Raw genomic sequence first — 16,477 nt, forward strand, 5'->3', positions numbered from 1 at the left:
TGTCATTTAAAACTCAAATAATTTAATTATTAGAATAGATTTATAAATAACTTTACACATTTATTATTGTGATGATCATGACCACCATATTTGGATGCTTGGACATCAAGCCTCAGAAGTAAAGCCAAAAACCTCAACACATGAGGACAAAGGAGGACAACAGTGAGAGGCTGAGAAAAAGACCTACAAATCAGAGTGGTAAAGAAGTTAGGAGAGGATTCAGGTGAAGGAAACAGGATTACAAACATTAACAGAGGTGATAAACAAAGAGCACGTGGTAGGAAGGAGGCCATAACAAGTGGTTCAAGCTGGTGAAGCAATCTCCCAAGAGTATTCTTCAAATTCATGGTTAGTTTTGACGTCAAAGGAAGAAGATGGAAGGGATCACAACCAGGAAGATGGGGAAAACTGAAAGTGCCTAAAGCAGCTGAAAGGAAACACCCAGTCAACAGGACAGAACAAAATTGGTCACAAGAAGAACAAACGTGACCATGGACTGTGAAAAGGAAGATTCCCCAGAGAATGATGGTAGAGTAGTCAAAACAGAAAGGGAGGGGCCTCTTTTAACTGCAGTTTATATTCTAAACCAATAAACATATTCAGCACCCCTTACAACTAAGCTTGGGGATCGCACCATTTAGCTTGAAGACACCTTGATTAAAATGTGTTACCCTAAATTAAAATGTTATCAATATATCAAGTTATCTATCATCACCGATCATAAATAATTTTCCTTCCTATGCAGGACCACACTGACAGCAAAGTGAATATCATTCTAATACTTCATAATCAAAGGTTTAAGACAACTGTGAGTCTCAAAGTACACTCAGGAGTTTTAGTTCTTTTCAAACTGTCTGGCTAATAGAAAAAAATAATGGACTTAATACAGAACTGTATTTACATCAAATGAAGGTCAGATCACATAGCAAGGATGTTTCTGTGGCAATCTGGCAAGAGAAAAAAAGGTAAGAAAATTTGAGGTCGAGCAGCACACCACAGTATAGACATGGAAGAAAGAAGAAAACAGAAAAGAAAAAAAAGACAGAAAAAGGCAAGAGATAACACCAATATATACATTTCAAGCAGATTAAATAAAACATCCTCAATTCTAAATTATTTTACATTTTAATTACTCTGTAGTTGTATGCAATTTACTTTATAATTTTATAAAGGCCCAAGAGCATATACAACATTTGCATTAGTACAGTTTTATGCATTAAACAATGTTTTAACAAAAATAATTCAAAACAATGCTGAGTCCACAAGTATTATTTTTCTCCTTAAAGAAGTCCATACATTACTAAAGACTAAGAAACCCAGGCAACTAAGTATTTTACTTTTCTTGTGTACTCAATTATTTTCACTTGAGTATTGCAATTACTGAAGAAGTCTATTGCCCACTTTATCTAGATTTTTTAAATTATAGCAATAGAAAGATAATTTATGATAACAGATATAATCTGGACATCTGACAATCATTATTACTTACTTGGCTTGAAAAGGAGTAAAACAATACATTTCTCTTTGTCAGCTATCAACTGTGAAGAAAATCTACTTTCGGTCCTCTATTAAAGTAAAGGCTGCTAAACCACAAAGGCTGCAAAATACCACCCTGTAATAAAGCATTTACAATTACCATACGTGTTGATTGTAACTAATTTTACTACAATATGAGGATATCCTGTTAAAACCTCACTTCACATTACATTGTAAATTTTCCAGATTACCCTGTCATCTAATGTTTTAAAACAAGGCAATTATATGGCATGAAAAATATACACTCAAGTGTTAAGTGATTCCTTATAATTTTTGAAAAAAATATTTTTAAAAATTACTCAACTACTGCACTAAACAACTAAAAGTGTTTACTCTCAACTCAATAATTTGCCTCTTTACCGACCACAGGTTTCTCATTACTATTGGGATTCTTAGTGCCGACTGTTAGCTTTCCTTTGGGGGCGGAATATTAACTTCACTTTTGCAGAATTTCTTGGCTGCCAAAACTTCTAGATACACTTACACAGCTAATTATTGAACAAGGACAAGACAAAAGAATTCACAGAAGTCTACTTTTGGCAGATGGATCGCTGCGCAAACCTTACATGGTATTTGGTCAGTTACTTCAGAGAAAAATGATTACTGAAATCTAAGTTAAGAAAGTGAGATCTATCTGGCTTTCATCGTTGATTTCCTAAATGAACTGGCCAAAAAAACTTGTGGGTTGTTCTTACAGACTATATGTAAAATGAGATGAAACAGACCCTTAGGAATTTTTTTTTTTTTTTTTTTTTGGTGAGAATATCCTACTAAGGATGTAAACACCATGGCAACCTCTTCCTATCCAATTATTATTTTTTTAATCATGTACTCACCCCAGGAGTTTCCAAAACTCCCTTATTTCACAAAACGATGGTTCTGATGTCACTTTCTGTATCATCAAATACCTTCAAAATTTTCTCTTCAGAAAATGCTCAGGGTGTATCTTTTATTTTCAATGCTCCACTATAATTTTAAAATAACACTTTCAGTGTGAACTATGGTAAGATTTCCATCCACTCTTTGTAACTTCTATAAGACATACTAACTTTAGCATAAAAGATACTTTATTTCCATACATTTCCTGCTTTTTAGTAAACAAGGTACTGGGTGGGAATTAACAGCTAATGCTCTTACCAATTCTGTAATGCACTGCATCCATTCCTTTTTATGTTTCTATTTTATATTCAAAATACATATACTGTCCAGAGTTGTGAAAATTGGAAACTTTTTGTGAAAATAACCAAAAATCAATCAAGTTGGTACTGGAAAATTATATTGATAGTTATCAGAAAAGTAAAATCAGTGCCTTTCAGATCCTCCCCAGCAATAAATGATACTATGATTCTACACGTCTAAAAAATATACTTCTAAAAAGAAATCAGGGGAAAAATAACCTTAAATACCTCCCAAATCCCATTATTCATGACTTTATCATTAGTACCTATAGTCTTTAAAATGCACGTTAAGAACATAGTCATGTGCTCACTAAAAACGTTAACATCGTTCTGACCAAAGTAATTCCATGATGCACCTACCAGAACCACCCAAAGCCATACACACCAAATCTATTAAGGATAATGTGCTAATAGTTTCCATCTGCCTCCTCGAAATTTTCAATACAATATTAATTTTACATATATTTATCAATAATATTTTTCAGTGGGAAATATTTAAATCAATGAGTTGGTATTAAGTTATCCAGACTAATTAACCATATGTAGTGAAACTAATATACTCTCCAAGCACTCAAACTGAAGTGATAAATTCTTTTAAAAGGATAATCTGAAACTATAAATTTCTTATGTATTACACCCAGAAGACTCAAATACTACTGACTATCCTTACAAATGTTTGTGTCAAAATTCTGAAAACCCCTAACAAATGCCATTACTTTAAAATATTAGTAAAATGTTACAATCAGCAATTCTGAAAACTAGTAATTAAAACCATTAAAGCATAACACTGACCTAACAGGACAAGAATTTTATTTTTGTAATCTTTATTAATATATGATCATCCCCCTAGGGTCACAACTGCTAGCCTTTTAAACAAGTTTCAAAGGCAATTTTACAGTTCATTTAATACCACACATTCCTACAACCTTAGCCACTTTAGAAAACAAAGGAAAAATTGCTTCAAAAATGCAGCCTTAGAAATGTTACTGTAATTAAGAGCAGCTCTACATTAGCTCCTTCCATAATCAACCAGTGTGTCTTAGATTGCCATGTATATCTTGATTGTGACATGCAAAATGGGTTCTGCTTTGGGAACTGGCTAATTGGCATGCAGATTTCTGCAGAGATCCACAGTCCCAAAGACAAAACAGAGGAAATAAACATTCTAGGGCTGACTCACACAACATATACTTGAGAGAAGAAACCCTTCACAATAGTGGATATGGGAAAAGGGAAAAGGACAAGTGACCAAGTACTCAGACTCTCAGCCCACCACTATATAAATTTAACAGCATTCAAATGGTTATTAGCCCCCATGTGTGACAAGACACATTCTCAAAGTGGAAAAGGAGTTAAACTGATTCAGACCGTTGGCAATGGTCTTGCATATGATGCCATTGTAATTCAAGTTCATCTTCAACCATTTAAAATTTTTAAGAATGTATTCCAAGGTAAGAATTCATTTCAAACCTACTTTAATAAATTACACATGCACTAATTTGTGTGTATATATTTTCTATCTGTCATTTGAAAGCATTTTAAACCTCTTTTGATAATGAAAAAGAATAGCCATGTTGAAATTAGTAACTTTAGACAAACTGTCACTGACTTTTATGTATTATTGATCAAGAAAAAGTAGCCCAGATCTTTAACTTTGAATGAACTGATAAAAACATGTCAGAACACCTTTGAGAAATTTGTCCTTGCTACCTGACCACCTTTCTATTTTCTGCAGTGAATTCATAAGAAGGGAGTATTTTTAACAAAGTAGTATACCCAGTGCTTTGAAATGAAAAAGTGACCTAAAGCCTATTTCGGTAAAGGCAGAACACAAATGAACTTTCAGGTCAAAATTAGCGTCTGCCAAAGTGGAGATTAAGTGAAACTGGATACAATTAATCCCAATTAGTAAGTATTAAAAGCACTAGGGGAAGACATGTCACAGAAAACTAAAGAATTAAAAATGGAATGTGTACTTGGATCATCTGTAGTCTATAATTCTATAAGAATTGCTAGAATTCAAACATTTTTAAATAATATTTCTGGTAAACTCAAATTCAAAATATAATTAATACCCAGGATTCCTCCTTCTCCAAAGAAGAAATTAAACTAATTCGGTAATTTGTTCTCTGAGATACTCTGCAAATTCCAATTCACAAGAAGTATACAAAATAGAGTAATAATAAAAGGTGTTTATAGATGAATAGCTACAATATTTCCAATTTTTGCTACCTCAGCAAGGTACTGTACATATACCACATCAATATAATAGAAATGGCACGGTTTCTGAGGACACGTTCCACATTTTATTTACATTTTAAGACTAACTTTAATCTCAAAATCACATATCCATACGTCTATTTCCTTTTTTTGTTGATTTCACTTAAATGCATGGTTTGTCAAACAAAGACTGTAAACAAATATTTACCATGTCTGTTACATGTAACACACAGGAACGGCTTTTAACAGATACTCATCGGCCTCCCCCACGACATTTTTTTATCATAAATACAGGTATCAAAACAATCCTGAACATATTTTTGATACTACTAGTAGTCAGCACCCACACCGCTTCAAAAATTAACACAATTTGTGACAAGATTCATTGTACCTGCTACTTTAGACAATTTCAACTTGAAGCTCTTTCGCTAAGCAAGATGGATAAAGCATGCCATTTCTGTTTTTTCTTCTTGAGATTTTTTTACTTTTCAGAAACACACATGCTTCCACAGCGTCTGACTCTTCTCTCCGTGCTTTCATCTTGTAAACCTGAATTCTATTTTGAGTACTCCAGGTTTATGCTTAAATGACAGTGCCTTAACAAGAGAAAAAAAATGGTGCTGCATTTTTCCTCCTGTAAGCTGAAAACATAATGGTGTACATATATTAAATATATTCTTACAAATGTCCAGGTCATGTTTACCAGCTGGAATTCTTTTACTTAATGTGTGGGTATTTTGCATTGTGATATTTAATCAAGACATTAACATGAGTAGAAGGCTGTTGATTTAAGACAAGTTTGAGATCCACTAAAATTAATTGTTGTATGTTTGTCCTTCTGGTGGCTGTGGAAGCTTCATATTTTCTTTGGACATCATTAGACGTCTTAGCTCTTGAAGTACAACTTTAATGCTATATGAGTTTTGCCATTTTGCTAACACTGGTATGCTCCGTGCATCCACCTGAAATGGGGGGAAAAGAGCAAAATTAACTACAAAATTTAAAGTACTATGGCACCGACTTACTATACGTACTTCAACAAGAAGTGCTTTTAAAATTCATAGCCTGGCTCTACTTTCACAAAAGAAACACTATGACACTACAAGTTCATAATACAGGAAAAATAATCCTTTTGTAACAGGTATTTCCTAAAAATTTGTCTTTTTTGTGTGTATGCTTTTTTATATCTTACACGAAACATGTAGTGAACTTTGGACAACAGACATAAACAAATGTTACATTAAATAACTACACTGTAAACATAGTTGCCAAATCCTTCTCCATGAGACAACGTCTGAAGGTTCCTCTCCATTTGCAATGCCACTACCCAGAATCTGGGTAATTATCTCCACTGGAATTTAGAAAAGAGCTGTTAAACTGATCTCTGCTTTTGGATTTTTCTCATCAATGTCTTCTCTGCACTATACTAAATTAACCTTCCACTGTAGAAGACTGACAGAATGGGGCTGGAGCAACTTCAAAGCCTAATTCCCAGGTAACTGACATCACATGACCTGGCTGGCCATTCCCCGGAAAACCCCACTCACAGGCATGTTTGTTTGTTTTTTTTAAAGTTTATTTATGTATTTTGAGAGAAACAGAGACAGCATGAGTGGGAGAGGGGCAGAGAGACCGGGGGGCCGGGGGGGGGGGGATATGAATCCCAAATGGGCTCCATGCTGTCAGCACAGAGTCCGACATGGGGCTTGAACTCAGGAGACCATGAGATCACGACCTGAGCCGAAACCAAGAGTCGGATGCTTAACTGACTGAGCCGCCCAGGGGCCCCTCAGGGTTTTTTTCTTTATCTGACCTCAAAAGTCACCCACTGAGTACGGCATATTCCTCCTCCCACCCACATCCACACCTACCCCAGGCATTTTTCAAAAATAATCAGTGTCAATTGTTTTAACATCTCTGCTGCCTGGGGAGACAATAACAGGTCAAACAGGAAGGTGTTCAAAACATTTCAGAGGAATAATTGGGAAATGAGATGTCCACAGGGGCTTTGAAAAGTTCCAACATATGCCTGTGAATCTAGAAGACCACACATGTACAGAATTGTACAAAGGCTCAACAGAAGAATTGATATGCTCTCACCTGTGGCTGACCTTGAGCAACACATAATAAAGATTACAAAGTAGGATTTATCCCAGAACTGTAAGTTGGCTCAGGATTTTAAAAAGCCAGTCAACATAATATACGATATTAACAGAATAGAGAACAAAAATCATAATTATTTCAATAAGCATAAGAAAGCATCTGATAAAAATCCAACAACTTTTCTGATAAAAAACACTCAACAAACCAGGAACAGAAGGGAACTTCCTCAACTTCATAAAGGGCATCTCTAAAAACCTCTAGTTAACATATTTAATCATCACCGCTACTCAAGATTGTACTGGAAGTTTCAGCCAGGCAATCAAGCAAGAAAATGAAATGAGGTATCAGATTGAAAAGAATGACTAAATCAATCTCCATTTGCAGATGACATGATCTTGTATACAGAAAATCCTAAGGTATCCATTAAAGAAACTAGTAGAGCTAATAACAAATACAGCAAAGCTACAGGATACATGATCAATTTATAAAACCATGTTGTTTGTAGGGGCACCTCGGTGACTCAATCGGTTGAGTGTCCGACTCTTGATTTAGGCTCAGATCATGATCTCAGGGTCAAGGGATCAAGCCCACACCAGCTCCATGCTGAGTCTGGAACCTGCTTGAGATTCTCCCTCAGCCCCTCTCCCCCAGTCTCTCTCTCCTTTTAAAATAAAAAATAAATCAATTAATTTTAAAAAACCCACGTATGTATACTTGCAATGAACAATCTGGAAATAAAATTAAGACAACGATGCCATTTATAATTGGGTAAGAATAAAATACATAGGTATAAATTTAACAAAAGAAGTGTAAGACTCATATAACGAAAACTATAAATTACTGTTAAAAAAAAATCAAAGACCTAAATAAATGGAAAGACATCCCCCATACATGGATCAGAAGACCGAATATTGCTAAGATGACAATACTCTTTAATGTAGTCTACAGATTTAATAAAGGCCCTATCAAAATTTCAACTACATGAGTTTTTTTTGTTTGTTTTGTGTTTTTGTAGAAATGAGCAAGATTATTCTAAAATTCATGTGGAAATGTAAGGAACCCAGAATAGCTAAAACAAAAAAAATAACAAAGTTTTTCCAATGTTAAAACTTACTACCAAGGCAGTTATCAAAAAGGGTGGTGCTTACTTACATAAGGATGAACATCACATCAATGGAATACAATGGAGAGCAGAAAAGTCAAGTAATCTTTTGACAAGAGTGCCAGGAATACATATACAATGGGAAAAGGATAGCCTCCTCAACAAATGGTGTTGGGGCAAATAGATATCGACAAGCAAATGAATGAAGTTGAGCCCTTAACTCACATCACACACAAAAATGAACTCATACACATAAATTAAGAGCTAAACCTATTTAAAAAAAAAAAAAAACCTCTTAGAAGAAAACAGGAGTAAATCTTCATTACATTGGATTTGGTAATGGTTTCTTTAATATCTACTGCCATAAACACATTCAACAAAAAGATAAATTGGCTACATCAAAACTTAAAATTCTGAATTGCAAAACATAACCATCAAGAAAGCATAGACAATCCACAGAATGAGAGAAAATACTTGCAAATCATATATTTCATAAGGGGCTCTCATTCTATACATAAAGAACTCATACAACTCAGTAATAAAACGCCAAATATCTCTCAATTAAATGTGAACAAAAGCATATTTGTGGCAGACAGCTGTTACAAACTGTGTTCTCCCCAAATCCATACGTTGAAACTCTAAGACCATAGGGATGATATTAGGAGCTGAGATCTTTGGGAAGTAATTAGGTTTAGATGACATCATAAGGGTAGAGCTCCATGATGGGATTAGTGTCCTTTTTAAGAAGAGAAAAACTAGAGCTTGCTCTCTCCTTCAAGAAAGGGACAGTAAGATGTTAGTCATCTACAATTCAGCATGAAGGTCCTCACCAGAACCCAACCTTGCTGACATACTGATCTCAGGTTTCTCGGCCTCCAGAACTGTAAGAAATAAATTTGTTATTGAAACCACCCAGTCTATGGTATTTTTGTTATGTCAACCCAAACTGCCAAAAACCTTCCAATTCCCAATATTCATGTCCTATATAATCCTTTCCTTTGAGTATGGCGGACCAGACTTTATGACTTGCTTTATGAAGAGAATGTTGGGATGTTTATTTCCGATATTAAGTTACAAAAATACAGTGATTTCACCTTGCTCTTTCTTGCTTTCACTCACTTGCTTCACAGACAGAAGTCAGCTGCCATGTTCCAAACTGCTCTGTTCCACCCTGGCAAGGAACTGAGGGTGGTGTCTGGGAAACAGTATGCAAGAAACTGAGGCCCTCAGTACAAAAACCCAAAAAGAAATGAATCCTGCCAACAACCACATAAGTGAGGTTAGACTGGATGCTTCCTTAGTTGATCTTCACATGAGACCATGGCACAGGCTGACATCTTGATTGCAACCCTGGGAGAGTCCCTGAGCCATAGGACCCAGCAAAGCTGTACCTACATTCTTAGCCCACAGAAACTATGAGATAATTAATCTTTGTTGTTTTAAACCACTTTAATTTAAAAAAAAAAAAAAAGGCCCTGAATAGACATTTCTCCAAAGAAGATACGCAAATTACCAATAAATATGTGAAAAGATGCTCAACATCATTAGCTTAATCCAGGAATTGCAAATCAAAACCACAATGAAATACCACTCCACGCCCACTTTGGATGGCTATAATCAAAAAGACACAGTAACAGGTGTTGACAAGGATGTGGAAAAGTTGAAACCCACACACACTGTTGGAAAGAATGCAAAATGTTATGTCCATTTTGAAAACCAGTCTGGGAGAAGGGCCAACATGGCGGAACAGGAACAGCATGGAAGGTTTTTTTAAATCTCTCGTCCCTGAAATGCAGGCAGATCAACACTAAACACCTAGAAAACTGATTTGAGGATTAACACAACAATCTGCACAACCTGAACGACAGAACTCGGCAGGAACATGGCACAGAGAGGTGAACTGGGAGAGAGAGAAGCCGTGGAGGGCAGAGAGCTTTTTTTGCTTACAGAGAGAGGAAGGAGACAGGGGAGAGAGTAGAGGAAAAGCACTCCTCCCCTGGCAAAGCAGCTGGAGAGAAAAAGGAAGAGTGGAAACAGCCACAGGGACTGAACAAAAAAGGAAGAAAGGAGAAAGAAGAGAGTTTAAATTCCATTAAGACACTATAAACAGGGGGGGTGGTGTAGAGTCTGAAATTCCACAGATTGATACCTGGCAGTGCTCTGGTGGGAAAGGCAAATCCCTGGAAGCAGAGAGCAAGGTCCTCAGGGTCCTCGGGCCACATGGAGGGAGACATATCCCCTGCTGGGAGGGCATTTGGTGGAGGCAGTGTGCCCCCCACCTCCAACCCACCACAGGCAAAGGTCCCAGCAGACCCTGAAGAACAGCCACATTCACTGGTGTTGGAGCGAGGATGTTAAGGGTGAAGCCTGGCACCAGATGTGTGTTGTGATTTGCCATAATCCCTGAAATGCTGCTGCTACACAATCACACTACTTCTGGGGTGGACTGGCGCGCCGCCACAGTCTCTGGGCATCGGCAGCAACACAGTCTTGCGAACATTCCTGGGGGCGGGCTGGCACCCAGCCACATCTCCATGAGACCCTCCCCTAGAGAGTCAGAACAGGTAAAAGCTACAGTCTCTCAGAAGTGAAGGGTTGGGAAACAAAGACGCACCTGAGATACAACTCAGGAGGAAGGTGCCACCTGGCAGCCTGAAAGCTTGGTCACAGACAGTGTAAAAGCAAAGAGTGGATGGAAGCAAGAAACAAAGGAGGGGTGCTTGATTGCCAGTCGGGGAGACCACAGAGCTCTGATACTAGAGCATGGGTAGCTAGGTGACACCATTTTTGTCCGTCCCATGCAGGCACATACATGCCTATACATGCCACAAGAATCAATGCAGTAAGCTAAGCAGTGCCACCTAGTGGAAAATGGAGCTGTTACACTAAGCCCCACCCAACTGGGACAACCTCGCTCTTGAGGACCACAAGTCCCTCCATCTGCTTGGCTTACACACTATAAAGTGCTTCACAGTTTGACTTCTAGGGGAAACTAGATGTAATTTCAATCATATTTGATTCTGTTCACTGGGCCATCATTCAATTTTTTTTTTCCTTTTCTTATTCTTGGGCATAGAGAGAGAAAAAATTTACTTGTATTTTCCATTTTTATTAAAAGATTTTTCTTTAATTTTTATCCACTGTATTTTTTACTGTCCTGTAAAATCTTTACAATCTATTTCCTTCCATCATTTCATTTTATTCTATTTTATTGTATTCATTTTTTCAAATTTTCAAACGTTTTCCTTTTTTCTTTTCCCTTTTCTTATCTTTCCCTTTTTCCTCTAATCTATCAAATTTCTTTCAACAACCAGAACAAAACACGTCTAGGATCTAGCATCCTTTATTTGATTTTTTTGTGTTGTTTTAATTTTTTTTTTTTTTACTTTATTCCTTTTTTTTCTTCAAAAGGACAAAATGAAGGAATTCACCCCAAAAGAAAGAACAGGAAAATGATCGCCAGGGATGTAATCAACACAGATACAAGCAAGACGTCTGAATCAGAATTTAGAATCATGATAATAAGAATACTACCTGGGGTTGAAAACAGATTAGAATCCGTTTCTGTGGAGATAAAAGAAATAAAAGCTAGTCAGGGTGAAATAAAAAATGTTGCAACTGAGCTGCAATCTTGAATGGATACCACGGCAGCAAGGATGGATGAGGCAGAGCAGCGAATAAGGATAAAGGACAAACTTAGAATAGTGAAGCAGAAAAAAAGAGGGAGACGAAGGCAAAAGAGCATGATATAAGAATTAAGAGAACTCACTCATTACAAAGGACTAACATCAGAATCATAGGGACCCCAGAAGATGAAGAGAGAGAGAAAAGGGTAGACGGGTTTTGTAACCAAATCATAGCAGAAAACTTTCCTAACCCGGGGAAAGATACAGACATGAAAATCCAGGAAGCACAGAGAACTCCCATTAGATCCAATAAAAACGGACCATCAACAATCATAGTCAAATTCACAAAATAGGCAAGGAAAGAATCATGAAAACAGCAAGGGAAAAAGAGTTCATAACCTACAAGGGAAGACAGATCAGGTTTGCAGCAGACCTATCCACAGAAACATGGCAGGGCAGAAAGGAGTGGCAGGATATATTCAATGTGCTGAATCAGAAAAAAATGCAGCCAAGAATTCTTTATACAGAAAGACTGTCATTCAAAATAGAAGTAGAGATTAAAAGTTTCCCAAACAAAAATTAAAGGAGTTCATGACAACTAAACCAGCCCTGCGAGAAATTTTAAGGAGGACTCTCTGAGGGGAGAAAAGATGAAAAAGAGAAAAAGAAAAAGAAAAAAAAACAAAAGATCAAAAGCAACAAAGACTAGAAAGGACCAGAACACACCACCAGAAATTACAATTCTACAGGCAACATAATGGCAATAAATTCATATCTTTCAGTACTCACTCTAAATGCCAATTGACCAAACACTCCAATCAAAACACATAGGGTAACAGAATGGATAAAAAAATAAGATCCATCTATATGTGGTTTACAAGAGACCCATTTTATTTATTTTTTAATTTATTTATTATTTATTATTGAGAGACAGAGAGAGACAAGCGACGCATTTTAGACCTATGACACCTTTAGATTGAAAACAAGGGGATGGAGAAGCATCTATCACGCTAATGGTCGCCAGAAGAAAATCAGAGTCTCTATACTTATTTCAGACAATCTAGATTTTAAAATAAAGACTGTAACAAGGGATGAAGAGCATTATATGATAATTAAGGCGTCTATCCACCAAGAAGATCTAACAATTATAAACATTTATGCTCCAAACATGGAGGCATTCAAATATGTAAATTAATTAGTCACAAACATAAACTCATTGATAATAATACTATAATAGTAGGAGACATCAACACCCCACATACAGCAATGGGCAGATCATCTAAACAGAAAATCAACATTGAAACAATGGCTTTGAATGACACACTGGACCAGATGGACTTAACAGATTTATACAGAACATTTCATCCTAAAGCAGCAGAAAATACATTCTTCTCCATTGCACATGGAACATTCTACAAAACAGATCATACTGGGACATAAATCAGCCTTCAACAATTACAAAAAGATCAAGATCATACTGTGCGTATTTTCAGACCACAACACTATGAAACTTGGTATCAACCACAAAAAAAATTTGGAAAGATAACAAATACTTGAAGACTAAAGACCATCCTACTAAAGAATGAAGTTAACCAAAAAGTTAAAGAGGAAATTAAAAAGCACATGGAAGCCAATGAAAATGATAACAACACAGCCCAAAACCTCTGGGACACAGCAAAGGCGGTCATAAGAGATAAGTATATAGCAATCCAGGCTTTCCTAAAGAAGGAACAAAGGTCTCAGATATACAACCTAACCCTATACCATAAAGAGCTGGAAAAAGAATAGCAAATAAAACCCAAAACCAGCAGAAGACAGGAAATAATAAAGATTAGAGAAGAAAGCAATGCTACTGACACAAAAAAACAGTATAACAGATCAATGAAACCAGAAGCTGGTTCTTTGAAAGAATTAACAAAATTGATAAACCCCAGGTGAGTCTGATCAAAAAGAAAAAGGAAAGGACCCAAATAAATAAAAACAAGATTGAAGGAGGAGAGATCACAACAAACATGGCAGAAACACAAACAATAAGAGATTATGAGCAATTATATGCAAATAAATAGGCAATCAGGAAGAAATAGACAAATTCATAAAAACATATAAACTACCAAAACTAAAACAGGAAGAAATAGAAAATCTGAACAGACCCATAAGCAGTAAAGAAATTGAATTAGTAATCAAAAATCTCCCCGAAAAGCAAGATTCAGGGGCGACTGGCTACCAGGGGAATTCTACCAAACATTTAAAGAAGAGTTAACACCTATTGATTTAAAGCTGTTCCAGAAAAAAGAAAGGAAAACTTCCAAACTCATTCTATGAAGCCAGCATTACCTTGATTCCAAAACCGAAGACCTCAACAAGATATTAGCCAACGGTATCCACCAATACATTAAAAAAAATTATTCACCACGACCAAGTGGGATTTATACCTGGGATTCAGAGCTGGCTCAGTATCTGCAAATCAATCAATGTGATACATCATATTAATAAAAGAAAGGATAAGAACACATAAACCTCTCAATAAACGCAGAGAAAGCATTTGACAAAATACAGCATCCTTTCTTGATAAAAACCCTTAAGAAAGTACGGAGAGAAGGATCATACCTCGAGATCATAAAAGTCATATATGAAAGACCCAGTGCTAATATCATCCTCAATGGGGAAAAACTGAGAGCTTTCCCCCTAAGGTCAGGAACAAGACAGGGATGTCCACTCTCACCAATGTTATTCAACATAGTATCCAAAGTCTTAGCCTCAGCAATCAGACAACATAAAGGAATAAAAGACATCCAAATCAGCCAGGAGGAGGTCAAACTTTCACTCTTCACAGATGACATGATACTCTATACGGAAAACCCAAAAGATTCCACCAAAAAACTGCTACAACTGATCCATGAATTCAGCAACATCACAGGATACAAAATCAATGCAGAGAAATCGATGGCATTCCTATACATCAAAAATGAGGCAACGGAAAGGGAAATCAAGGATTCGATCCCATTTACAATTGCACCAAAACCATAAAATACATAGGAATAAATCTAACCAAAGAGGTGAAAACTCTATACACTGAAAATTATAGAAAGCTTATGAAACAAACTGAAGAAGACACGAAAAAAGGAAAAATATTCCACGCTCCTGGATTGGAAGAATATATGTAAAATGTTAATACTACCCAAAGCAATCTACATATTCATTGCAATCCCTATCAAATAATACCAGCATTCTTCACAGAGCTAGAACAAACAATCCTAAAACTTGTATGGAACCAGAAAAAAACCCCAAATAGCCAAAGCAATCTTGAAAAAGAAAACCGAAGCTGGAGGCATCACAATCCTGGGCTTCACAATGTATTACAAAGCTGTAATCATCAAGACAGTATGGTTCTGGCACAAAAACAGATACTCATATCAATGGAACATAAAAGAAAACTCAGAAATGGGCCAACAAACATATGGCCAACTAATCTCTGACAAAGCCGGAACAAATATCCAATGGAATAAAGTCTCTTCAGCAAATGGTACTTAGAAAACTGGCCAGCAACATGAAGAAAAATGAACCTGGACCACTTTCTTACACCATACACAAAAAGTCAAAATGGATGAAGGACCTAAACATAAGACAGGAAGCCATCAAAATCCTCAAGGAGAAAGCAGGCAAAAACCTCTCTGACCTTGGCCGCAGCAACTTCTTACTCAACATAGTTCCAGAGGCAACACGTCTAAAAGGCATCCAATGGAATGGGAGAAGATATTTGTAAATGACATATCAGATAAAAGGTTAGTATCCAAAATCTGTAAAGAACTTTATCAAACTCAATACCCAGAAAACAACCCAGTGAAGAAATGGGCAAAAGACACGAATAGGCATTCTCCAAAGATATCCAGATGGCCAACCAACACATGAAAAAATGTTCAACATCACTCATCATCAGGGAAATACAAATCAAAACCATAATGAGATATCACCTCACACCAATCAGAATGGCTAACATTAACAACTCAGGCAACAACAGATGCCGGCGAGGATGGAGAAAGAGGATCTCTTTTGCACTGCTGGTAGCAATGCAAACTGGTGCAGCCACTCTGGAAAACAGTATGGAGGTTCTTCCAAAAATTAAAAATAGAACTACCCTACAACCCAGCAATTGCAGAACTAGTTATTTATCCAAGGGATACAGGTATACTGTTTCAAAGGGGCACATGCACCCAAATGTGTACATAGCAGCACTATCAACAATACCCAAAGTATGGAAAGAGCCCAAATGTCCATCAACAGATGAATGGATAAAGAAGATGTGGTGTGTGTGTGTGTGTGTGTGTGTGTGTGTGTATACATACCTATATATGTGTATGTGTGTTTATGTTTACATATATATATATATATATATATAGGTATGTATACATACACACATACAATGGAGTATTATTCAGCAATCAAAAAGAATGAAATCTTGCTATCTGCAACTACATGGATGGAACTAGAGGGTATTATGCTAAGCGTAATTAGTCAGAGAAAGACAAGTATCATATGACTTCACTCATATGAAGAAATTTAAGATAGAAAACAGATGAACATAAGAGAAGGGAAGCAAAAATATAAGAACAGGGAGGGGGATAAAACATAGGAGACTCTTAAATATAGAGAACAAACACGGGGTTGCTGGAGGGGTTGTGGGAAGGGGATGGGCTAAATGCATAAGGGGCATT

At 36.5% G+C, this 16,477-nt stretch overlaps 1 protein-coding gene across 2 annotated transcripts in view; it reads right to left on the reverse strand.

Annotated features, from left to right (window-relative positions):
- Positions 1-1,109: 1,109 nt before the first annotated feature.
- The window catches only part of UBE2V2 (ubiquitin conjugating enzyme E2 V2), a 63,329-nt gene continuing 47,961 nt past the window's right edge, over positions 1,110-16,477 (reverse strand). For both annotated transcript variants that reach the window (XM_030303911.2, XM_030303912.1), the window contains one exon: positions 1,110-5,896. In XM_030303911.2, the coding sequence (XP_030159771.1) occupies positions 5,750-5,896 (147 nt within the window). In that variant the 3' untranslated portion in view covers positions 1,110-5,749. The remainder of the gene's footprint in view (positions 5,897-16,477) is intronic.

The sequence above is a fragment of the Lynx canadensis genome, chromosome F2 (assembly GCF_007474595.2).
Source record: "Lynx canadensis isolate LIC74 chromosome F2, mLynCan4.pri.v2, whole genome shotgun sequence".
Lineage (NCBI taxonomy): Eukaryota > Metazoa > Chordata > Mammalia > Carnivora > Felidae > Lynx > Lynx canadensis.